The sequence below is a fragment of the Musca domestica genome, unplaced genomic scaffold (genome assembly GCF_030504385.1).
Source record: "Musca domestica strain aabys unplaced genomic scaffold, Musca_domestica.polishedcontigs.V.1.1 7, whole genome shotgun sequence".
In the NCBI taxonomy this organism is placed as follows: domain Eukaryota; kingdom Metazoa; phylum Arthropoda; class Insecta; order Diptera; family Muscidae; genus Musca; species Musca domestica.
The window spans coordinates 7,325,228-7,351,060 of record NW_026712383.1 but is presented as its reverse complement, the minus strand read 5'-3'; the positions used below and the strand labels follow the sequence as shown (position 1 = coordinate 7,351,060).

Sequence of the window (25,833 nt, the reverse complement as noted above, 5' to 3'; positions counted from 1 at the left end):
AGTACCTCCTTTTTCGGTATTTTGACGATTTTAGGTACAATACTCACCGAAATTGTTTGAGATGTCGTATTTGAAGTTCGTAATGAAAGCTTTTGCTGTACAGAAAATTGTCTATACAGGTCCAGGTCTACGTATGGCTCCTATATAACGGTACCTACCTATGTACGGTATTTTGATGACTTTGGCTACATTCTTCACCGTTTATTTCAAGTTTCGTATTTGAATATGGTAATGGCTTGTGACAAACAATGCCTATGTAGGTCCACGTCGTATAGGCCCCAATATCATGGCTATATTCGTTAATTTTAAGATTTTAACAGAATTTTATAAGGATTTTATTTTTTGAAAATTTCCAAATTCATTTGAAATGGTGGAGGGTATTTAAAGTTCGGCCCGGACGAACTTACAGCGTTTTTACTTGTTATTATTGCACTTTAGTTTTTTTCAGTAGTTCTTTTCATGGTAAAATTAAAAGCTTTTAAGGAACTACAATCTAATAATAATCGTTTCGAAAATCTTGTAATTAATTTCCTAAATAAAAATTCTAAATATGAGTTAATTGCCATGAAATTGAATAATAAGTGTTTTCATTTTTAATTCCTGCCAAAATATGCCTTCACGGCATAAAAGAAAACCCTCAGTGTAAAGTAGTAAATAACTTCGACCAAACACAGGACACTAAATCCCAAAAAGAGGCCAGCTGTGCCGCCAATAGAAACTGCAAAAGAAAAACTGATTATTAATGGAACGTCTTCAGATAAGTATAAAATAAAAAAAATCGACATTAACTTACCCATCAAATCGGTAAATGAGAAAATTATTTGACGCTTCAGACGATAGGTGGGTAAATTGATCATGGCGAAGAGGAGGCTATTGCCACCCACTAAATCATTGGTCTTTTGCATGTGCTGTAGGAAGGAATTTAGATTAGTTTGTAATTTGAAGAGATTGGGAGTTATTGAGGAAAAACTAGAGGGGAATCATGGTACAATGATATCAAGGTAGGGCCATGGTACAATGATATCAAGGTAGGACAGAACTACCATATGATTTCAATTTTTTTATTTTCTTGGCCTAATACGTCATCTTTTTTGTTTATGTATGTGTTTTCTTTTCAATAACAAAAAAATTGTTCAGAAAACATTCAAATTCGGGTGTTTTCAAAATGTTCATTTCAACGCATGCATCGACAAAATCTAGAGTTTTTGTAGCGAAATAATCCTTTAGAGACATATAGTACATGATTTTGAAAAGAAGTGTTGACCTTTCATTCAGTTATCGCGGTTTTCAATTATTTATTCAAAATAAATGCAACAAGTTGTTTGATTTTTTATTGTTTTGATACTAATTCTGACATTACAAGCCAAACAGGTAGACCTCTATACTTGCATTTTTTTCAAAGTTGGCCTACCTTCTCTTCATTGTACCATGAGGGGAATGATCTTATTTCTAACACAAATTGCAGTTGTTTGTGGAAATTTGGAGTCTTATATTAGGTTTACTGAGTATACAGAGAATACAGGGTGAGATGAAAAAACTGCAACCAACTTCAGACTGATATCATTTCTAAGCCAATCGTCCGACAGCTGTTAAAATTATTCCAGAGACAGCTCATTATATTGTTAATAAGCGTATAAAAGCATTTTGGTGAGAATTTTCCAGAAAAAAAGTTATTCGTGATGCAATTCAAGCGTGATAGTGTGATTTCTTTAAATTCGGCTTGAAAGCCACAAGTGGCTATCGATAGAGCGCTCCAGCATTTAAATGTGAATAAATCTTTTGTATATTGTATCATCGCTCGTTACCGTGATACTAGTAGCGTAGCCCGACGTCAAGGAAGTTGACGAAAGAAATCAGCAACATTAGCAGAAATGGTTCGAAAAGTAAAGAAGCGACTTGATCGAGTGGTCCGCCTCGCAGTGGTCGAAAAATGGCTCGTGAGCTGAACATATCGCAATATTCCATTCGGTAAATATTCATGAGTTCGGGGTAAAGCCATCGAAATTCCAAAAAGAGCAAGAACTTACACCGCAACATAAAGAAAATAGACTCAAAAGAGCTAAAGAGTTGCTTAGCTTTGTCGAAAGTGGTGGACCGTCGAATTTGGTTTTCTCCGATGAGAAAACATTCGTTGCCCAGCCGTTTGTAAACAAACAAAATGATCGTGTTTCCAAAGAGGTCAGCTGAAAATGTGCACCTTCGGTTGGCCACCAGAACTCAAGCGCCAGCCATGGTGATGGTGTGTGCCGCCATAACAGCCGATGGTCGCCCTCCGCTCGTATTAATCGACCGTGGCATCAGAATAAATGCCGAATATTATCGCGAAAATATTCTGGAGGGTGTATTATAGCTTTGGGCAAGCAAATATTTTTTTGCTGCAGACCTTGGACATTCCAACAGGACTCAGCACCATCGCACTCAGCACGCGCCACTAAAGAATTGTTACAAAATGAGGTTTCTCGCTTCATTTCCAGCGCACAATGGCCACCCAAACCTCCGGATACCAATATGTTTGGCTATTGTGTCTGGAGTATTTTGGAATGCAAGGTTGGCACTAAAAAATACCTAAGTGTCGATCACCTCAAGCAAGCGCTTCGCCGGGAAGGGGCTGAAATACCGTAGAGCAACATTCGGGCAGCGTGTGACGGTTTCATTTGCCGTTTGAAGGCCATAATTCGTGCCAAAGGTGACCGATTCGAACAAATCTAAACTTATTCTAAGATTTGATGCGGCTTTTTCGACATTTTTTGCATTTAATCAATAAAATTAAAAAAAAAATAATAAAAATTATTGCGTTTGACTTTGTTGCAGTTTTTTATCTCACCCTGTATATTGGAATCAAAATATTAATTCGTTTCTCAGCTCCCTTACCCTTTTTTAAATCCTTGACTTCATTGAGGTACTTACATATTTTGCTCTCTTATTCACAATGGCATCTCGACAATTCTGCACGCAATAACACGGAACTGTATCCCTGCCACCATCCTTATTGACTTTGTACATTTTTATAAAATAGTCTACATTCCGAAAAGTAAAAAAAATAATAATAAATAAAATGTAAAGAAAGATATGACTAAGCTCTTTTGGAATTAGACTCACCTGCATGCTGCACAAAACAATCGAGGAGTGTGCGATAATCACAAATGGGTTTGGGCTTAGCAACTGTAAAGAAATTGACACATTTATTTTAGGAAAATTAAGTTTTAGCTCCAATTGGATTGTTGGGAGGGGGGTATGCCCTGATTTACTCTTCTTCGTCGGTAAATATTTTTATTATCTTCTTAAGAGTCTGAAATGCTTTCATCGATATTCGCTGTTTACAAGGTTTGTGATAAATAAGAATGATCTGGAAGTGGAGGCTACTGGAACCAATTTGGTCACAATTGGCTTGCTGACCGACGGGGTTGAAACCGCAGGTTACGGCGAGTAGGTTTAAATCGTTGACGATTTATTGGCCTCGGGATGTGGTTTCTTAGTGGACCTCCCTTTTGTCAAAGCTGAGCTTGAAGAAGACCGCCGAGGCTATGGTCGTCATCGTTTCTACTTTTCTGATTCTTTCCCCTCCGTAGTCTGTGAGGGGTCTCGGCCAATAAACATGTTGCAGTATTTTACTGACAGCCGAGGTTATGGTCGTCACAGTTTCTACCTTCCTGGCTTTGTGCCTTCTGCGCTTTTGTTGCGGGTATTTTCGACTCCGCGGGGACAGCACTTGATTACATCGTTGGTACGACAAGGGGGTTTGTCTTCCCATCAGCAGCTGCGTCTTGACCGCCACGAAGTCCTCAGCGGAAGTTTGGCCCATGAGTTTGCTGTCCTTATTGAGATCAATAGATGGGAGAGTGAGAGCATCTGAATCAAGGGAACAATGTGGCAGTTTCGAATGGTCTTTCTCGAATTTCCGTACTACCTAGAGTTTCATCATGATCAAGATTCTTTCCACCTTCGTAATCTGTGAGGGATCTAGGCCAATAAACATGTTGCAGTATTTTACTGACCGCTGAGGTTATGGTCGTCACCGTTTCTACCTTCTGTTGTGGGCGTTTTCAACTCCGTGGGGACAAAACTTGATTCCATCGTTGGTACGACATCCATTAGCAGCTGCATTTTGACCGCCACGACGTCCTCAACGGAAGTTTGACCCACGAGCGGGCTGTCCTCATTGAGATCAATGGGTGGGAGATTGAGAGAATCTGAATAAAGAGAACAATGTGGCAGTTTCGAATGGTCCTTCTCGAATTTCCGCTCTACCTTGAGTTTCATCCTGATCAAGATTCTTTCTCCCTTTCTAATCTGTGAGGGGTCTCGGCCAATAAACATGTTGCAGTATTTTACTGACCTTTTATAACTTCCTCTTGCTGTGGCCTCTTTTGGTTCGACGCCTTGGTGGGCTCCTACATCGATGAGTTCCTACATCGATGGTGTATTGCGTTGGAGGACTGTCTCAATATTACAGCGTGACCTCACCTGAATTGCATGGAGAGTGTTCCCTGCGGTTTTCTGTCAAGTCATTTTGACAAGTGCATGACGTCAAGTTCCTGATCAGATAGAGATGACTTATCACAAAATCAGAGGGAACACTCCCTAACTAAGTCTCAGTACTCTCAGTGGTCCAAGCGAGCGGACAACTGTACACTTTATAGTTGAATGCTGTCGCAAATTACGTCACGGCACGTCTTTAGTGAATCGTCCCCGGCTGAATTTAAAATCATGTAATTTGTCTTCGTTGCTTCGTTGTGCAAGGCCGTTGCTTCGATAGAAGCATCTAAGTTCCAGGGAAAGTGTACCTTGCGTTTTCCTGGGCGTCTCAATTCTTTTTGACGAGTGGAAGACAGCGACGTCAAGTTTCTCATCAGAAGGTTTGAGTCGTCCCAAAACCAGAGGGAACACCCCCTAACTGAGTCTCAATGTTTGGGGTTTTTTCCAAGAAGCCAGATAACTGTTCTCTTTCTTGGTAAATATTGTCACAGATAACGTCAAGTTACGTCATGAGTGAGTCGTCCCGCCCGAATTCAAAAACATGTAATTTGTCTTGTCCAAGGTCGTTTGGGTGTTATTGGTTTTCTGTCTTTAATGTTCTGCATGGGATTTTTGGACAATGGTAGAGACGACGTCCGCCTCCATACCATGGTTAGGACTTGGCAGCTAAGCAAGTTACTCACTGAGGCACTCAAGTAGCAAAGCAACAGTTCGAATGCAGTCGGTACCCTGACTGCAAACCGTGGAGCACTAATGGGCACGCTTTACATCACACCTCTGCTAAACCAACACAGTTTGCTGGTTATTAATGGGGCTCCAGTAGTTCGCCTCGTTGGACCAAAGGTCACTGGTACTAGGATATTTGGTCCGAAACTCTCTCCCTGGAAACCACTGAGGTGTCCGCGACTGTTTATTTAATTCGCAGCTACCCAATATATTTACTGGGAATTCTGATATCCGTAATCCTTTCGACTTTTTTTTGTGGGGCTATGTTAAAGCTCACGTCTATATAGACGAGCGCGCTTCAATTGACGCTTTGAAAGACAGCATTGAACACTTATTTTTGGGATACCGGCGGAAATTTGGAAATGAAAATTTCAAACATTTTTTTTTAACTTTTCCTGTTTTATAACTTTTTTAAAGCTCTTAGGAATCACCCTTTCAAAGAATTTGTCTTGTTTAAGTGCATGGCTACAGAACAAAGTTTACTTACTTCGATTTGGATAGAAATGCGGTATACACTTGCAGATATCATAGACCAAATTTAAACGACATTCCTGTATGCAGATATTCTTTGAATAGACCGGGTAATGGGTTAAATTGGATTCATGTTGGAAACGGCATTTACGTTGTGATATGGTGGCATCCCTGGAGAAAAGTGAAACACACAATTATTACAAAATTCCAAAAAACTTTACAAAATTCCATACTTCTCAAAACCATCCTCGGTAATGATTTCCATGCACTCAACATCCACCTGCAAGGGTTCATTGGTGTAGCCCAAATTATGATCCACTTGCATTACTTCAAAGGCACTGTGAAGAAATCCCTGTAGGAAACGATACATATTAGTTCCCATAATAATTCCCTAAGACCACACTTACATCAATGGGTTTATTACCAAATCCCAAGAAGTTATAACTCACATCACTGTCAAAATAGCTGCTGTGCTTCACCTCCAACACATTCTCCACACCCTTGACATCATTGTAATTCTCCGAACCCCAAATCATATATTGTGAGGTGAATTTTTCCGACAACATTGTATTGGTCATATAACACAGACCATATTCGGTTAATATTTGCCGAGTCTGTATAATAATATCTCCTGAAGTGCCACGAATTTTATCTGTGGCAATGGCTAAATCTCCTTTGGTCCGCAGGGTATTGTCACCGGTCAGATTATAAATGAGTTCTTGATAGATATTTGGTGTCAACTTCAGACGATCCAGGAGAACAATGATGTTACGATTATTGGGAATATTACGGAAATTATGATAAGTGGAATTGGCCAAGTGCTCGAGAAATTGATATAGGTCTTGGAATTCGTTTTCATTCAAATTGTGTTGGCTGAGTGGTAGGAGAGAAATTATATTAGAAAAAGGTGACTAAATAAAGATGAGAGTACGAGAAAAAAAATAAAGATGAGAGCGAGTGATCCATAGAAAAATGTCGTATTGTGTTGTGAGGCAATGGAATGTAATAGTGGGCTACTTAGGGCTCGAAATTGAATACCCAATCACCTGCTTACTTAAATAGTTCATAGCAAAGACATAAAGCTATAAAGATTGGACAATATGCATGTGACCTATTAATGTTTCGATCACACAGCCTGCATGGCGTCGGCTTTGAAAATGTTACAGAAATATGTCTTTCCGATATGGGCGAAAAATGGCGGAAAACATGGTCTCAAAAATCTATTCCAGACCATTTCTGTGTACATAGAATCGATAAAAATCAGAGAAAATCCTATAAAAGTATCAGTTCTATTATATTTCAACATTATGCTATTCCACGATATGGTGATATAACATACTACCTACGCCATCTATTGAACCAAATCAACAATTAAATGTCCCATCTTATTATATATGTCATTGTTCATGGTAATAAGGTTTGTGTCGAAATTATTATCTGATGGTCTACACCCCAGATTTGGATTTAGACTTTTGTCTTCAAAAATGAAATGAGTTTGTGTCGAAGATAAATTGATGATGGTGTCACCTATTGGTAATTTTAGGAATCATTTCAATGTTTATTTTGTCAAAATCTCCAAAATCTACCGCAAACAACTTTTTTTTAAATTCCAACCAATACTGGTGCCCCAACATGTACTTGTCGCCTTTACAGTGGATGCGATTTGTGAATTCAAGCAAAAATAGTTCTAAGGTTTGTGCCGAAGATAAGTCGATCATAGTGTCACCTTGTAGTGATTCCATCAACTATTTTTTATTATTTTTTCAGAATACCCATACTTTATCTACTTACAACTTTTCGACATATTATAGAACTGGCTTGCAATGACGTTGTAATATTAGAAAAAATAAAATTTCAGGAACTGTGTTTAATGACTTTCGTCAAGATGTCCATATTATATTTACTCACGAAGCTTCTTAATTTAACCCAATGCAGCGTGTAGATGACTTCCTAACTGTGGTTGAATATGTGAATTCAGACAAAATTACAAGCTAATAATTGCTTAGCACTGAGGTTTCACGATAAGTGAATAACAGCAGAAAGTGTTCTAATGTGTTTGGCAAGAATACCCATATCCTACCTACTCACACCGTTTCTTCAAGTTTGGGTACGTTGCTTAACTATATTGCATCCGAAAATGATGTAGGGTTGTAATGCGGACTATACTCATCAATGTGTTTGCGTAGAAGGCAAGTTTATTTGAGCGCCACCAATTTTGTAGATTTCACTATGTACTGGCGTCTGAACATGTTATTGACTGCTGTAGGATATGTGAGTTCAGACAAAAACTACAAGCAAATAGTTTTTCCGCCCTGAGGTTTGTGTCAAAGATAGAACTGTTTTAATTACTTTGTGGTAAAATCCCCATATTCAACGTACTCATAATGTTTTGACATGTTCTGTTTATCTGTACTTTATTGAGTGGAAATCGCGTGCAATTCCGTATTTATCCTAAACAAAGAAGGACAGTTCCAGGAATGAGTGTTTAAAGGATTTCGTCAAAGTTTCCATATTTTACTTACTCGCGAAGCTTATACCTTGCATTTGCGATCAAATCTCAGAAGATAAGCTTGTTACAGCCGCACAATATTCTACCTATCCGCAAAGTTTCGACATATTTTGGAATTGGTCATTGGTACTGAGGTTTGGGTCGAAGATAAGTCGATAAGTCGCGCCATATCGTAAAAATTCCAATAACTGTTTTAAATACTTGGTGTCATAGCCCCCCATATCCAACCTACTCACAACTTTTCGGCATGTCATGGTTTTCTCTTTTCATATGAAGGGAAATACAGTTCAAATCACATTTTATGCTAAAAAGAAGAGAGTTTCAGGAATGCATTTTTAATGGATTTTGTAATAGTTTCCATATTGTGCTTATCAACGAAGCTTCCAGATTTTACCTATTATTAGCGACCAAACTGTATGTGACATGTGAGAATTCAATCAAAGTGACAAGCAAATAGTTCCTTGGTACTGAGGTTTCAAGAAAGATCAGTGTTTTGCAGCCATAACATGAACCAGACAGTGGGTGGGTAGAATTTCCATATTACACCTACACCCAACGTTTCGTCATGTTTTGGAAATTGGGTATGCGTCGGAGATAAGTCGATGAGTTAGCGTCATCTCGTAGCAATTTCTAAAACTGTGTCAGAATCCCCATATCCAATCTAATTACAACGTTTTGGCATTTTATACTTCTTATATGAACGGAAATGGAGAGCGACGAAAGGTGATTACGATTTTTGAAGTTTAATTTCGGCAACAGATGATAAAATCAAATTTCAGCACCATGTAGCAGGAACTGTGTGGGTAAAATTCTCATATCCTACCTACCCACAACGTCTCGACATGTGTTGGAAATGGTCATTGATTGAGAAGTTTGTGTCGAAGATAGGTCGATGAGTTAGCACCATCTCGTAACAATTCCGAGAGCTGTTTAAATTACTTTGTATTAGAATCCCCATATCCAATCTACTAACAGCGTTTCGGCATTTTATACTACTTATATGAACGGAAATGGCGAGCGAATCAAATCGACTGAAGGCGATTTCGATGATAAAATCAAATTAACGCACCATGTAGCAGGAAGTATTCCCATATCATCGGTTCTGAGGTTTGTGTCGAAGTTAAGTCTATGAGTTATTCCGATCTCTTAGCACTGTTTTAATTACTTTTTGTCACAGTCCCCCTATTCCATCTACCCACAACTTTTTGGCATTTTGTAGTACTTAATGAACGGAAATGGGGAGCGAATCAAATCAACTGAAGGCGATTTTAATTTTTAAGGGTAATTTTGACAACAGATGGTTCGGCATTTTATACTACTTAAATGAACGGAAATGGTGTGCGAATGAAATCGACTGAAGGCGATTTCGATTTTTGAAGTGTAATTTTGACAGCGGATGATAAAATCAAACTTCAGCACAATGTAGCAGGAACTGTGTGGGGAAATATTCCCATATCCTACCTGCCCACATGTTTTGTAAATGGTCATTGGTTCTGAGGTTTGTGTTGAAGACAAGTCGGTAAACTAGAGCCATCTCGTTACAATTACCAGAAATGTTTAAATTAATTTGTGTTAGAATCCCCATATCCAATATACTCACAGCGTTACGGCATTTTATACTTCTTATATGAACGGAAATGGTATGCGAATCAAATCGACAGAAGGCGATTCCGATTTTTCAAGTGTAATTTTGACAACAAATAATAAAATCAAATTTCAGCATCATGTAGCTGGAACGGTGTGGTTAGAATTCCCATATCGTACCTACCCATAATGTTTTGACATGTTTTGTAAATGGTCATTGGTACTGAGGTTTGTGTCGAAGATAAATCTATGATTTAGTGCCATCTCGTAGCAATTCCCAGAACTGTTTAAATTACTTCGACAATCATTGCATATTTTTTGGCTCATATGTGAATAAAAAGTGGTAAAAATCGATACTTTCACAATCAGGATACCATCGCGAAAAATAGATTCGAATTTTATGTTTTGAAATACCGAAAGTACATTCTGTGTGTCCTATATTAGGCAATATTAGGCTAAATTATTCTAATGGAATAAAATTTTAATAAATCCGAGATAATATTAAAAAAATAAGACAATTTAGAAGAGTAAAATACAGTTCAAGATAAAAGCTCCTCTAATAGGTCAATGATTGCTCTGTTCTAGAACTGCAAGAATGTCAAACTTTTTACTACGATAATCAATTTTTCCTTTCTGTTATATGGGAAAAATTGCAAAAATAGTAGATTCTCGCAGGTTCTTGAATAGAGCATATTACTACATTAGTTATGTTATTTTTAGACCCAAAAAAATCTATTAGGAGTTCATTGGGTCCCTTATTTTATACATTTTAAACAATACGACAGTTTACGCTTGCTCTTTCCTCACACACATCCCCTTTAGATCAATGACACATTTTTCAACAATTACGAAAATGTTCCCTTAAATCAATCTCTTTTCGAATTGATAATGACATCTCAATGCTGTGATATATTGCCAAACAAAAAAGCAACCACCCAGCAATAGCCATTATCACACCATTCTCATCATCCTCCACATTGTGATGACCATTATCATCATCATCACAACGAGAGCAACGAACAACCCGAATTATTTTGTTGATTAACACACCTACCGGCTATACGCTCGTACTCGTTCCTCATCTAAACGTATTAATGGACATATGGTCACACTGGGCATCGTTGTGTTCCAATAATAAAAATCTCGCTCGAGGCCAACGACGGTACTCTTTGTATAATAACGATCAACAGATTCCAAACCGATTTTTACGCAAAAAAACATCGATACAATTAGAAGCGTCAACCAGAGGCATCTGTAATGGACAGGAAAAATTGGTAGAGCAGTGAATTAGGAGGTAGGGTAGGAAACAATAAACATTAGTAAGTTTTAGTTTTTGATGATGGAAGATAGTTGGTGGCTAGTGGCGGAGTGATAATGGTTGGCTAGCGTTTCTGTTCTTGTGTGAGAATTGGAAACAAATATCTACATTGGAATACATTAAGTGGGGTGGAGGGGCTAAAGTTGCATTATGGTGTATGTAGAAGGGTGAAACGGTTTGGTAATTTTGGGAAATATATTTAAAAAACAACATTAGTTTTTTTTTTAAATCATTCGCTAGGATCACTAATTTGAACAACGAGCTTCAAAATAAATTTGAAGCCATATCGAACCTATCTAACGTGAATCTCGTCAAAATATGTTTGAAGCTATATCGAAACCATTAAACTTAGATTCCTACAAAGCATTTTTGAAGTAGAATCAATAGCATCAAATGTGGATTTCTTCAAAATAGGTTTGAAAGTCTCAAGTGCAATTAAAGCCTAAAATTTGGATTTAATCAAATTTTTGTCAGAAATCCTACTAACCTCTTCAAACGTGGATTTCTCTAAATATTTTTGTAAACATGCATGCATAAATGTTGACTTTTCCAAATTGTTTAGGGCGTATCGGAACCATTAAGATAAGATTCCGTCTCCAGTTAAATAAAATGAATTTTGGTAAGTTATATCTATCCATCCATATATGGGTTGAAGCCAATTTGTATTTTAAGTTCTGCAAGTCGTAATATGCTCCCGATATCAATGAGAGACCTTATATCCATCCTTAAAAAAATATTATAGGCCATTTTAATTCCAAAATTGTAAATGAGAATATCTTTGGCCCAACAGTCGGCAAATTCAGTCTCCATGGTTAATCATCTAAAGATGGATTGAAGTTGATAAACTTCGCAGCGGTTAAAAACATAGCAATTAGGAGTGCCAGATTTATACATCTCGATAATCGAGCTTGTAGACTCGGACTACTACCTTGTTGCAGGAAAGGTGCGTACGATTATGTTGCAAATTTAACGTAGAAAATACGATCGGATACAACACGGAAGTAGGACATCGGTATGCTGCAATCAGAACAGATAGGCACAGCACATTCCACTCAACTGGCCCGATTGCCTAATCAAAACACTTCTAGTGCCAATAACATATCAGCAGAATGTCAAAATATTGCGCACTCCGTGCAAGCAGCCCCAAAATCAGTACTTGGATATAAGAGACCTCCACCAAGGAATCCATGGTATGACCAGGAGTGTCGTGTTGCTACCAAAGAAATGCGACATAAAGGGCTACTTTACAATCCGTAGCAACGCGTTGCACACGTGAGAGGTATCGAGAGAAAAGGAGAGAGAGGAAAAACGTCTTTTATGTAGGAAAAAGAGAGAGATGAAAAAACGGGAGTGTGACATTTTTTCATTTTTCGAGGTGTACAGGGACCAGAATGAAGTCCGAAAATTCTACCAAAGAGTAAAGCATCAAACTGATGGCTTTGGTACAGACAGATAGTGTCCTCAGGATAAAGAAACAGCATTTTTTCAAACTGTTGCTATCCAATAGTAGTGAAGTTGCCAACGATCCCAGATCGAATCTCATAGTATGGTATTGTATGTATACTAACTGCACAAGATGAGGTAAAGACATAAATAATCCGGCTAAAGAAAAAAAGGATCTGCTGTGAAGATGGGATATATCGATCGAAATTTTGAATACCCATGAAGATCATAAAACGCGAAATTCACATCCGATTCCATTCAGAGTTGGCATATCTCAATATTTAAATCAGAAATCGGACCATTTCTGCTGGTACCTCCCCCACATAGGGTTGACGATTTTGAAAAAACAAAACGCTCAAAGAAAAGACGTCAAGGAAGTGGACGGAAGAAAACAGCAACATCAGCAGAAACTTTTCGAAAAGTAAAGAAGCGACTTGATCGAAACCCGCGTAGCAGTGGCCGAAAAATGACTCGTGATCTGAACATATCTCAATATTCAATTCAGCAAATATTGAGAAATGGGCTCGGGGTAAAGCCATTGAAATTCCAAAAAGTGCAAGAACTTACACCGCAAAAGAAAGAAAATAGACTCAAAAGAGCTAAAGAGTTGCTTCGCTTGGCCGAAAGTGGTGACCTGCCGAATTTGAAACAAAAGCTGCCAAAGAGGTCAACTGAAAATGTGCACCTTCGGTTGGCCACCAGAACTCAAGCGCCGGCCATGGAGATGGTGTGGGCCGCCATAACAGCCGATGGTCGCTCTCCGCTCGTATTAATCGACCGTGGAATCAGAATAAATACCGAATATTATCGCGAAAATATTCTGGAGGGTATGCTAAAGCCTTGGGCACGCAACTATTTTGGCCGCAGACCTTGGACATTTTAACAGTACACAGTACCATTGCACGCCACCCAAGAATGGTTACAAAATAAGGTTCCTCGCTGCATTTTCAGCGCACAATGGCCACCAAAATCTCCGGACATCAATCCGTTGGACTATTGTGTCTGGAGTATTTTGGAAAGCAAGGTTGGCACTAAAAAATACCAAAGTGTCGATCACCTCAAGCAAGCGCTTCGCCGGGAATGGGCCAAAATACCGCAGAGCAACATTCGGGCAGCGTGTGACGGTTTCATTGGCCGTTTGAAGGTCATAACTCGTGCCAAAGGTGACCAATTCGAACAAATCTAAACTTATTCTAAAATTTGATGCTATCTCCGAAATTTTTCTTTCATTCAATTTAAAATTAATTAATTAATTATTAATTATTAATTAATTTAAATTAATTTAAAAGAAGAATGTAGAATGTAAATGTTGGACTTTGTTGCAGTTTTTTTATCTCACCCTGTATACAGAGAGAAATTGAGATCTTTTCTTAGTTCGGCCTATGGAACAAACGTTTTCTTCTTCCTTATCATACCACCCCCCTTTCCAAAATTGTATCCCTACCCTATTAGTCCCTGTCCCCCCTAACTTTAAATTGAGTTATTTTCAGTTTGACTATACATTCATGTGGTCAGGCTACTGTCCGTATGCTTTCGGGGGAGTTTGTTGTATTGGCCTTTAGTTGTAGCCAAATTTTTGGGGAACGCTGACCAAAAACGCTTGTTGTATGACCAACTATTTACACAACACCGTTTTGTGAGGAGCAAAGCTGTTCGCAAAGCCACAAATGTATCTACATAGACATAATGGTGCGTTTCAAAGGAAAATCGGAATACACATGCACACGCACATTTTTGAGGCTACATTTAATGGAGAAGGGGTGGGGGTAGAGGGAAAGAGAGAGAGGCTGTGAGTCCTGTACTTACTTTTCAATTGTTGTTAGATCTCCTTTGACCACATATTTCAGACCGTGTATGTTACTATCCTCGAAATAGGCCGCTATAAAAGTGATAATGGTTTTTGTGGTTTTATTCGATTTACTGGCCATTTTTGGTGGTGGTGGTGGTGCTGGTGGCACTGATGATGTTGTTGGTGTTGCTAGTGGACAAATGGATGTTGTAACCACCTTTACAACCAACCGTTTCGATGTGGAGGCTTTTAAGTGGTCAAAAGTACAATTTTGAAGTTTTGTTGCTGTTGTTTTTGTTGTTGTAACTGTTGTAATATTTTTAGACAATCCTGTAGTCCATTTGACCAAGGGTTTGATAAATGTCCATTTTTGCTGGAGCAATAAATTTTGTTGTTGCTGCGTTTTATAATTCCTCCATATGAGATTTGCTGACAAATCGCAGATTTGTTTGGTGTTTCAAATGATTAATGATTAGCAAAGAGGATCGTGGAAATATCAGGCCCAGTATAATGACACAATAGGACAGCTGGAGGGAAGGCAAAACGGAAATTACTCTTTTTTTTTTCAAAATATTTTGTTTTCAAATTACCTTTATAATAATTTTGGCCAGCTGGACAAGCAACCAGAACGTTATTAAGGCAATGAAATTAAATAGACTAAAGAAGCCTTCTTTAAATGTCTCACTTATATAGACCATGACCGGAATATGACCACATTGGCAGCGTTTATTTCCAGTCATAACATTTATGACATTTGACAACCGTTCGGAAAAGTGCAAATAACTTAGCCAAACACATTGACTGGCATGCCGCGTGTGGGTGTGAGTTTTTCTGACATAACACTTTGCTGTGGCAGACTTACTCCTTCCTCATCACCACCTCGCCACGCTCAATAAAAATAACTGCAACCACCCACATCCTTCCTCACCAAAATGCCTTCCTGAGAACCTAAAATGACTACAAATACAAAATGATTATGGCCATGGCTGGTGTCTGACATGAAAATGTCATAACATAACAATAATAATTGCTCATATTATTGTTATGATTATGGCCCCCGCTCTGCGTTGTAGTCGTGTTATAGTAGTATTAGTAGTTGTCGTAACAATGGTGGTAATGTTTAGTGTCTCTCTCTTTTTTTTTGCTACTCAATTGTGTTATAATTGTTAGACAATTTCAAAATTAACCTCTATTATTGCAGTACATGCACATACATAGACGTCCGTACATATGTAAGTAAATAAATAATGAGAACAAAATTCTAAAGTCAAAAATCATGTCAGAATTTAATGTAGACAACAAATTTTTGTTTTCATGTTTTTGGGACATTGGGGCGTATGATGGATGGAGTTGGATGGTTGGGGCGTATGATTGTTGTTAATAAAGAACTGAAAATGATGTGGGACAAAGAGGCGTATAATGATCCATAAGCCAAGCTTAATTTGTTAGGTACTGAGTAATAGCAACACACAAAAAATAATTACGGGGAAAATCCAGCAGATTATGAAAATTGAGCTAAAAAATGAAGACACGTTGGACAAGTCCCCTACTTTTCCACACTTTTTTAAATTTCCCGATTAAAATTCTTCGGAATCCATGCATTTCAGGTATATTGTTTCTTCGGCAATATTGTAGATAAAAATACGAGGAATATTTTGGTCCGTAACGTTAACCCTCAATCGAGGAAAGAAAGTCGCCTTTCTGGTCATTTTTTGAACATTTTATGGAAAACTCCCTATAAACGGCTTCGTAGCAAGTCAAAATCTATATCTATAAAAGAGGAAAATGTTTGTATGTTTGTTTGTAATTTATGGACTCGAAAACCGCTGAATAGATTTTCCTGAAAATTTCCATATATACTGCAACATCGCCTGAAAGTAACATAGGCTATATACATTTTTGAATTTCCACTTGGAACTGGAGATATAGCATCAGAATCGGAGGTACCTCCCAAAAATTTAGATTTTATATGCACATATCTATTGATTGGTTGAAGATACAGTCTCCAAATTTGGAATACGTAACGGAATTTGAAACAAAAATAAGTTTGACAAATTATATGCAAATACGCTCAGATTTGATTATAGCTCCCATATATATTTTCGACCGATTTCGTTCATTTGATGCCTCAAACACAATATGAATGTTCGATTCCAATGCAATTTGGAATGTGTGACGGGATTTAATCCGAAAATAAATTTGTCAAATTATATTGAAATCGGTTCAGATTTGGATATAGCTCCCATATATATTTTCGGCCGATTTCGAGCATTTGATGCACCAAACACGCTATGTATCTCCAATTTCAATGAAATTTGAAACGTGTGATAGATTTTATCTAAAAAATTGATTTCCCAAATTATATTGAAATCGGTTCAGATTTGGATATAGCTCCCATATACATTTTCGGCCGATTTCATGTATTTGGTGGACCAAACACGACATGTATTTCCCATTGTAATGAAATTTAAAATAAGTAACGGAATTGGGAGCCAATATGAATTTGTCAAATTAAATTGAAATCGGTTGAGATTTGGATAGAGCTCCCATATATATTTTCGACCGATTTCATGTATTTGATGCATCTCTAATTTCAATGAAATTTGGAATGTGTAGCGGAAATTAAAACAAATATACATTTGTCAAATTATATTAAAATCGGTTCAGATTTGGATATAGCTCTCATATATATTTTCGACCGATTTCATGTATTTTATGCACCATACACGATATGTATGTTCGATTCCAAAGAAATTTGGAATATGTAACGGGATTTTGATTAGAAAATAAATTAGTCAAATTATATTAAAATCGGTTCAGATTTGGATATAGCTCCCATATATATTTTCCGCCGATTTCACATATTTGATGCACAAAACACGATACGTATTTCCGATTCCAATGAAATTCGGCATGAATGGCTAAATTTGGTACAAAAATAAATTTGACAAATTATATGCAAATACGCTCAGATTTGATTATAGCTCCCATATATATACTCAGCCAATTTCACATATTTGATGCAGCCAAAGCGAGAGAGACAAAATCTGGCACCAGAAAAAATTGCCAAATTATATTGAAATCAGTTGAGGTTTGGATATAGCTAACATATATATTTCGGCCGATTTCATATATGTTATGCACCAAACATGATATATATGACCGATACCAATGAAATTCAGAATGTGTGGCGGAATTTGGTTACAATAACAAATGTGACAAATTAATTGGAAATTAGTTAAGAGTTGGATATAGCTCCCATATATATATTATCGGCCGATTCCACATATTTGTCGCACCAATTTCAATGAAATATGAAAGGTGTGACGGAATTTGGTGTAAAAGTAATTTTTTTTTAAATTATATTTAAATCGGATCAGATTGGGATATGATTTTAATAAGAACCATTGACCCACAACGCCTTAGGCTAACACTAAAAAACAACACAACAATTAATTTGAAATACGCTTATTACGGCGAAGTATGTTGCTACCTCGAATTCACTAATTGCAATAGAAATGCCACTTTACTTAAAAAAATTGCAGTTTCCTGCACGCTTGGTATTTGCTAAGAAATAAATAAATCCAAATGACAAACCCTTCGTGTATGCATGTCATTTTACTGCTTTTGTAATGATTTTGTTTATAAACGCATTAAATTAGTGCAATATTTTTTTTTTAATTTTTAAATTTGTTTTTCTTTATCAAACATATATTCGTAAATAAAATTTTGAATGCATATAAAATCAAAAGGGGTAGCGAAGCGCACCGGGTTCAGCTAGTATTCTATAAAATTATTTGCCATAAAATTTTATTATAGATCCTAGAAGACATCTAAGTTTAAATCAAACCTTAACAACAGGAGTTAATTTAAATTAAAAGCACAGTTACTTTGTGTCAGTTTATCCAAAAATATACAAAGCGTCATTTTAGAATGGTGAACTAAAGGCAAAAATATTTCCCCATTAAATTCACTATAAGTCACCAAGGAATAGAAATCTCTATTTTCACTGTATATAAGAAAAGTGTTTGCATTAATATTCCCAACAAAAGCATTAAGTTCGGCCGGGCCCTCCACTATTTGGTACAAATTTGGCAATTTTCAAAAAAAAAAAAAAAAAAAAAAATAAATAAAAAAAAAAAATAATAATAATAAATAAAATCCGTTAAAAATTATGTTAACATCTTAAAAAATACCGAATGTAGCCGTATATTAGGGTCTATAAGACGACGTGGACCTAGGCATAGGCAACTTTTGTCAAAAGTAAAAGTCCATTTATAATGTAGCAAAAAGCAAGAGGGTTATAAAACTTGAACCTGCACAGACAATTTTCTGTCATATTCTGTAGTATCCATTACGAACTTCAAATGCGAAATTTGAAATTGTTCCGGTAAATAATGTCGCTAAAATCATCAAAATACCGAATATCGGGAGGTACCGTTATATGGGGGCTTTACTAAGACGTGGACCTGCACAGACAATTTTCTATTATAGGCTGTAGCATCCATTTCGAACTTCAAATACTAGATTTTACCAAAAAAAATGTATATTTCGAGGTGTTACAAACGGAAAACTTAATATACTTTCCATACTGTGGTGGAGGGTATAAATGTGACGGGGTAAGTCAAGCAGAAATAAAGCTAAAAGAAGAAGACAAGTGTAATGGCATTTTGGAAGTTTACATCACAAAGTAGGCTAATAGAGATGGCAAGTTCCGATTAAGATTCCTCGAAATCCGTGTATTATAGTGTCTTCGGCAATATCAAAGATAAACATTTTAGAAATATTTTGATCCGAAACGTTAAACCTCAATCAAGATCCTAAAAACTCCTTTTAAATGGCTTCGTAAGTCAAAATATTCTACAAAATTATTTGCCATTTAAATTTATTAATGGTCCTGGAAGATGTCAAAAGTCTAAATCTTACCTAACCTTCATATAAATCAAAAACATATTTTAGGGTTAAAGTCACACTTTGTGTGAGTTGTGCAAAAAACTTCAATAAATCGTCATTTTAGAAGGATGGTCTCGAAGAAAAATATCTTCTTCATTAGAGGCAAGGAAAGGAAAAGCCAAAAGTCGGGCGGGGCCAACTATATGATACCCTACACCAATATGCATAAAGAGTGAGATAAAAGAAAAACTGCAACAAAATCAAACACAATAATTTTTATTTTTTTAAATTTTTTTGAATAAAAGCAAAAATATCGGAAATAGCATCAAATGTTAGAATAAGTTTGGATTTGCTTCGAATTGGTCACCTTTGGCACGAATTATGGCCTTCAAACGGCCAATGAAACCGTCTCACGCTACCCGGTATTTTAGCCAATTTCCGACGAAGCGCTTGCATGAGTTTATCGACACTTTGGTATTTTTTAGTGTCAACCTTGCTTTCCAAAATATTCCACACGCTGGAAATGAAGCGAGGAACCTCATTTTGTAACCAGTCTTGGGTGGTGCGTGCTGAGTCCGGAATGCCCAAGGTCTGCGGCCAAAATGTTTGCGTGACCAAGGCTTTAATAAACCCTCCAGTATATTTTCGCGATAATATTTGGCATTTTTTCTGATGCCACAGTCGATTAATACGAGCGGAGAGCGACCATCGACTGTTATCGCGGCCCACACCATAAGCTGGCCGGCGCTTGAGTTCTGGTGGTCAACCGAAGGTGCACATTTTCAGCTGACCTATTTGGCAAGTAAACACGATCATTTTGTTTGTTTACAAACTGCTGGACAACGAATGTTTACTCATCGGAGAAAATCAAATTCGGCAGCTCACCACTTTCGGCCATGCGAAGTAACTCTTTAGCTCTTTTGAGTCTATTTTCTTTCTGTTCTTGTACTTTTTGATTTTCAATGTCTTTACCCCGAGCTCATTTTTCAATATTTGCCGAACGGAATATGGCGAAATGTTCAGGTCACGAGCCATTTTTCGGTCACTGCGATGCGGCTATCGATCAAGTCGCTTCTTCACTTTTCGAACCATTTCTGCTGATGTTGCTGTTGTCTTCCGCCCACTTCCTTGACGTCGGACTACGCTACCAGTATCACGGTTACAAGCGATGGTTTGGGACGAAAGATTTATTCGCATTTGCTGGAGTGCTCTAACGATAGCCACTTGTGGTTTTCCAGCCAAATGTAAAGAAATCACACTATCACGCTTGAATTCCATCACGAATAACTTTTTTCTGGAAAATTCTCTCCAAAATGCCTTTGTTCGCTGGAAAACAATATAATGAGCTGTAACTGGAATTATTTCAACAGCTGTCGGACGATTGGCTTAGAAATGACAGCAGTCTGAAGTTGGTTGCAGTTTTTTCATCTCACCCTGTATATCTTCGTGCGAATTGCTGTTATGGTGCACCAAATGTGTAATATTAGCCCAAATGGAATGGAATTTGGCACGGTTAAGATATAGCTAAAGGTTCCATATACATGTTTCATCCGATTTCGTATTTTACTCCCTCACACCCGTAAAATACTCTCTATGTGGAACCAACTATCAGATACGGAATAGAAATACCTTTACCAAATTTTATTAAGATCTGTTCAGATTTGGATGTAGCCCCATATATATCTTCATCTGATTCCACGTTTATTGTGCCTAAAAATGGAATATCTGCTCAAATAGGATGAATTTCGATGAATATCGTTTCAGACAAAAATGCCTTCGTCAAATTTTGTAGAAAACGATAGTAACCTGCCAAATATTAGTTCCTTTCGGAACTAACTAACTAACGAACATATATTTTTAATTCTCATAAATTCCACAAAAAAATTGAGCTACATATAGCTCTACTCTACTAAATAGAGCTACATATAGCTCTACTATATATGCAAATTGGAGTTGGGTATCATAAAGTCGGTTCAGCCCGACTTTGGATTTTCTTTACTGGTTTTATTTAAAATTGTCAAGTGGACAAAACTGAGTTTTGTACTTCTCCTACCCTTAAAGTTAAATCTCGGGATATTTCAGAGCTCCGTACCATATGTGACCACTTGCCAAATGTCGATTCCTTACTGTCATGAATTGATAAATTGTACCTTTAAAACATTTTTGTGGCCTAAAAGTACAATTTTCTAAAAATCACGACATTTCTCACACACAAGTGACTACAATGCCAAATTGGCAGTTTCCATGCCCTTAATGTAGGTACAAGTAGTTCCAAAAAAATCCCGGATTATCACAGCCAAAACTTATTTTCAATTTAAGAAAAGTGTAAAAAGGCGATAAAGGAAAAGGCAATCTTTCGCTTGGGATGTAGTTTCGATTCTATCCTGCTCAAAGGATCAAATTTACAGAGGCGAGAACACAACCTTATGCTGCGATTGTTAATTCGATTCAGTTTTTATTTAAAAATATTTTCCTTAAGTACTACAATAGCTAATTTAAATTAACCTAACCGCAGCCACACAATTTTTCTTATCTATTCTAATATTGAATGGAGAACAATGGCAAGGCAGCTTGTCCCTTCATTCAAGTGGTCTTGGCTGTGTGTGTGAGGGTCGCAACCTTTATTATCTTACACATCGTATGTGAGAGAGGACAAGATCACTGGCGGCCTGGAAATATGTAATTTTAGAGAATTTATTTTTATACTCTCCACCATGGAGGGTATATTCTGTTTGTCATTCCGTTTGTAACACCTCGAAATATACATTTTAGACCCCACAAAGTATATATTCTTGATCAGCATAAAATTCTATGTCGATTTAGTCCGTTTGTCTATCTGCCTGTGGAAATCACTCTAGCTTCCGAACAAATTGAAGTAGATTGATAAAATTTTACTCAAATGTATGTTATGTCTGCAGGATTTTTGGCCTTGAAAATGGGGCATGTAGGTCCACATTTTGGTATAGTCCCCATATAACGGTACATCCCCATATTCGGTATTTTGATGATTTTAGCGACATTATTCACCGGAATTGTTTCAAATTTGGTATTTGAAGTTTGTAATGGATACTACAGCTTATGCCAGAAAATTGTATGTGCAGGTCTACGTTTTATAGCTCCCGTGGTACCTCCCCATATTCGGTATTTTTATGATATTAGCTTCATTATAAACAGATTTTTTTTGAAGTTTCGCATTTGATTATTGTAATAGCTTGTGACAAAAGTTGACTAAGCAGGTCTACATCGTCGTATAGACCCTAATATACGGCTACATTCGATATTTTTAAGATATTAACAGAATTTTTAACGGATTTAATTTCGGCCTATCCGAACTTACAGCCTTTTAACTTGTTTATTGCTAAAAATTTCCATCGTCTCAAACGCACAAAAAAGTACGTACAAAGTATTTTGTACACAAAAGGTACCTTCAGTTTTTAAGGTTGCGCTTTGAATGGAATTTGAAATTTCGAGTTCTCTGTGGTTGGATTTACTTCTCGCAAAAGATGTAAATTGTTGGTATAGCTGCCATAAAACGGTACCTACGGCTTTTCGATATTTTAAAAGTTTTGGCAACGAACCAATATTCTTCCGCATAAGTATGTCCCCATATAACGGAACTTCCGACGCTTGAGGGATTTTGAGGTTAGCCGATTTGCCATAATTGAAGTCTCTACAGGTTGGAGGGTATAAAATGTTCGGCCCGACCGAACTTAACATTCATCAGATCTTGACTTTGAAATCGGTCAAAATATTTTACGCAAATACAAATTCTTACTCTCAATGCTACTTAACTTTAACCCTTCAAAAATGGCATTCATTAAAAGTCCATGACATTTACACTCACATAAATTATATATCTTTTTCTCATCAAACTGCACAACTCATCCACATTTTAATATTATTTCAAAATTTGACAAGAGAATTTCCTGTAACTCCTTCGGGGGGAAATATACAAACAACTATTTTTCACATTTAAAATGAAATTCATTTGAAATGAGAAATCAATTTCGATCTTTTCCCCCCAAGGGCAGAAAGTGATTAATGTATATATTTGTACATATGTATTGTATCTGCCGTAAGGCGGAAACATTTTCGAATGAGTTTGGGTTAATAAATTAATTGCAACCTTTAGCGTTATTAATTGCTCATGCAATTGTAATATGAAACTACTACAACTACATGTGACAACAATTCCCGCCAGGATATCATTTCCCCGAGGAGGAGCCATTGATGCCGTTCATGTTTTATTTACAAATTTCACTCATTTTTAGGAGATTTTCAAAAGTAATTTGCATCGCTGCATCTGCATATAATTAACAGATTACAGCTACGCAAATGATGGAAGTGTGTAATAAAGCTAATTAAAAGAAGTAGAACAAATATACATCGTCATACTGCCGCTACCTTTTTACCTCATTTTCACTTAGATTTCCTTCCACAAAAAAATATGACAAGTTTTTTATTTTCCTCGGAATTACCGCAGTTGATGCATTCGCTTGAAATTCATTTCACTTATTTTGACGCACACTCACACACACACATCTGCATATCATATGAATTTCAATGGTAAAAATATATCCTATATATGTAATTATACGGTGGTATGAGTGTGTGCGTTCCAGGATATAATTGTGTATTAATGTGCACGCTTGTGTTTTAAAGTTCGTCGGATAACCTTGTGCATTGAAACCGCAACTTGACATTGTCGCTTTGTATGTCAAGTTGAGAGAAACCAGGATATGCATTAAGGCAGTTCGGCGTTTTTCCACAGAAATCCTGTAGAACAAAGGAATGAGAAATTAAATAAAGAACAAGTAAAAAAGCAGGAAGTTCGGCCGGGCCGAACTTTGAATACCCTCCACCATTTGTAACGAATTAGAAAATATTCAAAAAATAAAATCTATTGAAAATTCTGTTAAAATCTTTAAAATACCTAATATCGGAAGGTGCCGATATATGGGGGGATATATGCTATTGTGGACCTATATAGACAAATCCATGTCTGGGGGTAAAGTACTCACAAGGAACTCCTTGTGTGGATTTTCAGATAATTTATTGGGAAATGTGGATAAAATCATCAAAATCCCGAATATCGGGGGTACCGTTATATGGGGGATATACGATATTGTGGACCTATATAGAGAACTCTATGTCAGGGGGTAAAGTGCTCACAAAGAACCCCTTGTGTGGAATTTCAGACAATTCCGTTGAAAAATGTGGCTGAAATCATCAAAATACCGAATATAGGGGAGTACCGTTATATGGGGGCTATACGTTATCGTTAACCTATATAGAGAATTTTCTGTCGGGGGGTAAAGTGCTCACAAAGAACCCCTTGTGTACAAAGAACCCCTTGTGACCATTCCGTTGAAAAATATGGCTAAAAACATCAAAATACCGAATATCGGGGGTACCGGCTATACGATATCGTGGACCTATATAGATAATTCTCTGCTGAGGTGTAAAGTACCCACAAGCAACTCCATGTGTGGATTTTCAGACAATTCCGTTGAAAAATATGGCTAAAATCATCAAAATGCCGAATACCGGGGGTACCGTTATATGGAGGCTATACGATATTTTGGACCTATATAGATAATTCTCTGCCGAGGTAAAGTACCCAAAAGGAATTACTTGTGTGGATTTCAGACAATTCCATTGAAAAATGTGGCTAAAATCATCAAAATACCGGATATCGGGGGGTACTGTTATATGGGGGCTATACGATATCGTGGACCGATATAACCCATCTTCGAACTTGACCTGCCTGCAGACAAAAGAGAGATCTGGGCAAAATTTTAGCTTTCTATCTTAATTCGTTAAGCCTGTAGCGTGATTACAACAGACGGACGGACGGACAGACAAACGGACAGGGCAAAATCGTCTTAGAATTTTACGCTGATCAAGAATAAATATACTTTGTTGGGTATAAAATGATAATTTCGATGAGTTACAAACGGAATGACGGACTTAATATACCCTCCATACTATGTATGGTGGAGGGCATAAAAATATAAAACGCTACATAGTGGGATTCTGGTTCCGATTTTATATTGTAGAAAACAATATAATTATTTTCAAGAATTGAATTTTCGGGACGAAGCTAAAATAGCTTAAGTCTCAAAACTATTCAGAGAAAAAACAAGTAAAAAAGCTGTAAGTTCGGCCGGGCCGAACGTTTAATACCCTCCAACATTTGGTACAAATTTGGTAATTTCCAAAAAAAAAAAAAAAAAAAAATAAATAAATAAAATCCGTTAAAAATTCTGTTAAAATCTTAAAATACAGAATGCCTACACGATGACGTAGACCTGCATAGGCAATTTTTGTCATAAGTTATTTCAATATTTAAATGCGATACTTGAAGAAAAATCTGTTTATAATGTAGCTAAAATCATCAAAATACCAATTATAGGGGGGCTACACGAAGACGTGGACCTGCACACACAATTTTCTGTCATAGGCTGTAGTATCCATTATGAACTTTAAATACCAAATTTGAAACGATTCCGCTGAATAATGTCGCTAAATTAAAATACCGAATATCGGAAGGTGCCCCTATATGGGGACTAAATGAAGACGTGGACCTGCGTAAGAAATTTTTTATCATAGGCTGTAGTATCC

General features: G+C 36.9%; 1 protein-coding gene across 2 annotated transcripts; it reads right to left on the bottom strand.

The window, feature by feature from the left end:
* Positions 1–294: 294 nt before the first annotated feature.
* LOC101890207 (sodium channel protein Nach-like) lies at positions 295–15,197 on the bottom strand. Of its 2 annotated transcripts, XM_005187822.3 has the most exons (10): positions 14,907–15,197; positions 14,334–14,843; positions 10,821–11,018; positions 6,081–6,546; positions 5,907–6,025; positions 5,690–5,844; positions 3,100–3,162; positions 2,908–3,017; positions 794–908; positions 296–718 (listed from the first exon to the last, which is right to left on the bottom strand). In XM_005187822.3, exons 2-10 carry the CDS (start codon positions 14,453–14,455, stop codon positions 594–596), a joined length of 1,473 nt encoding a protein of 490 aa, XP_005187879.1. In that variant the 5' UTR covers positions 14,456–14,843; positions 14,907–15,197; the 3' UTR covers positions 296–593. The 2 variants fall into 2 exon arrangements, with proteins under 2 accessions (XP_058986065.1, XP_005187879.1); XM_059130082.1 differs by lacking the exons at positions 14,334–14,843; positions 14,907–15,197 and having other exon boundaries at positions 295–718; positions 10,817–10,984.
* Between the last annotated feature and the right edge of the window lie 10,636 nt (positions 15,198–25,833).

What these genes read in the sequence shown, in the direction of transcription:
- LOC101890207 (XM_005187822.3), bottom strand. Translation starts at nt 14,455, where the DNA reads ATGGCCAGTAAATCGAATAAAACCACAAAAACCATTATCACTTTTATA. An exon ending in TTGGTAATAAACCCATTGAT is followed by an intron (nt 6,026 to 6,080) that starts GTAAGTGTGGTC and finishes CGTTTCCTACAG; the next exon opens with GGATTTCTTCACAGTGCCTT. An exon ending in ACCGAGGATGGTTTTGAGAA is followed by an intron (nt 5,845 to 5,906) that starts GTATGGAATTTT and finishes ACTTTTCTCCAG; the next exon opens with GGATGCCACCATATCACAAC.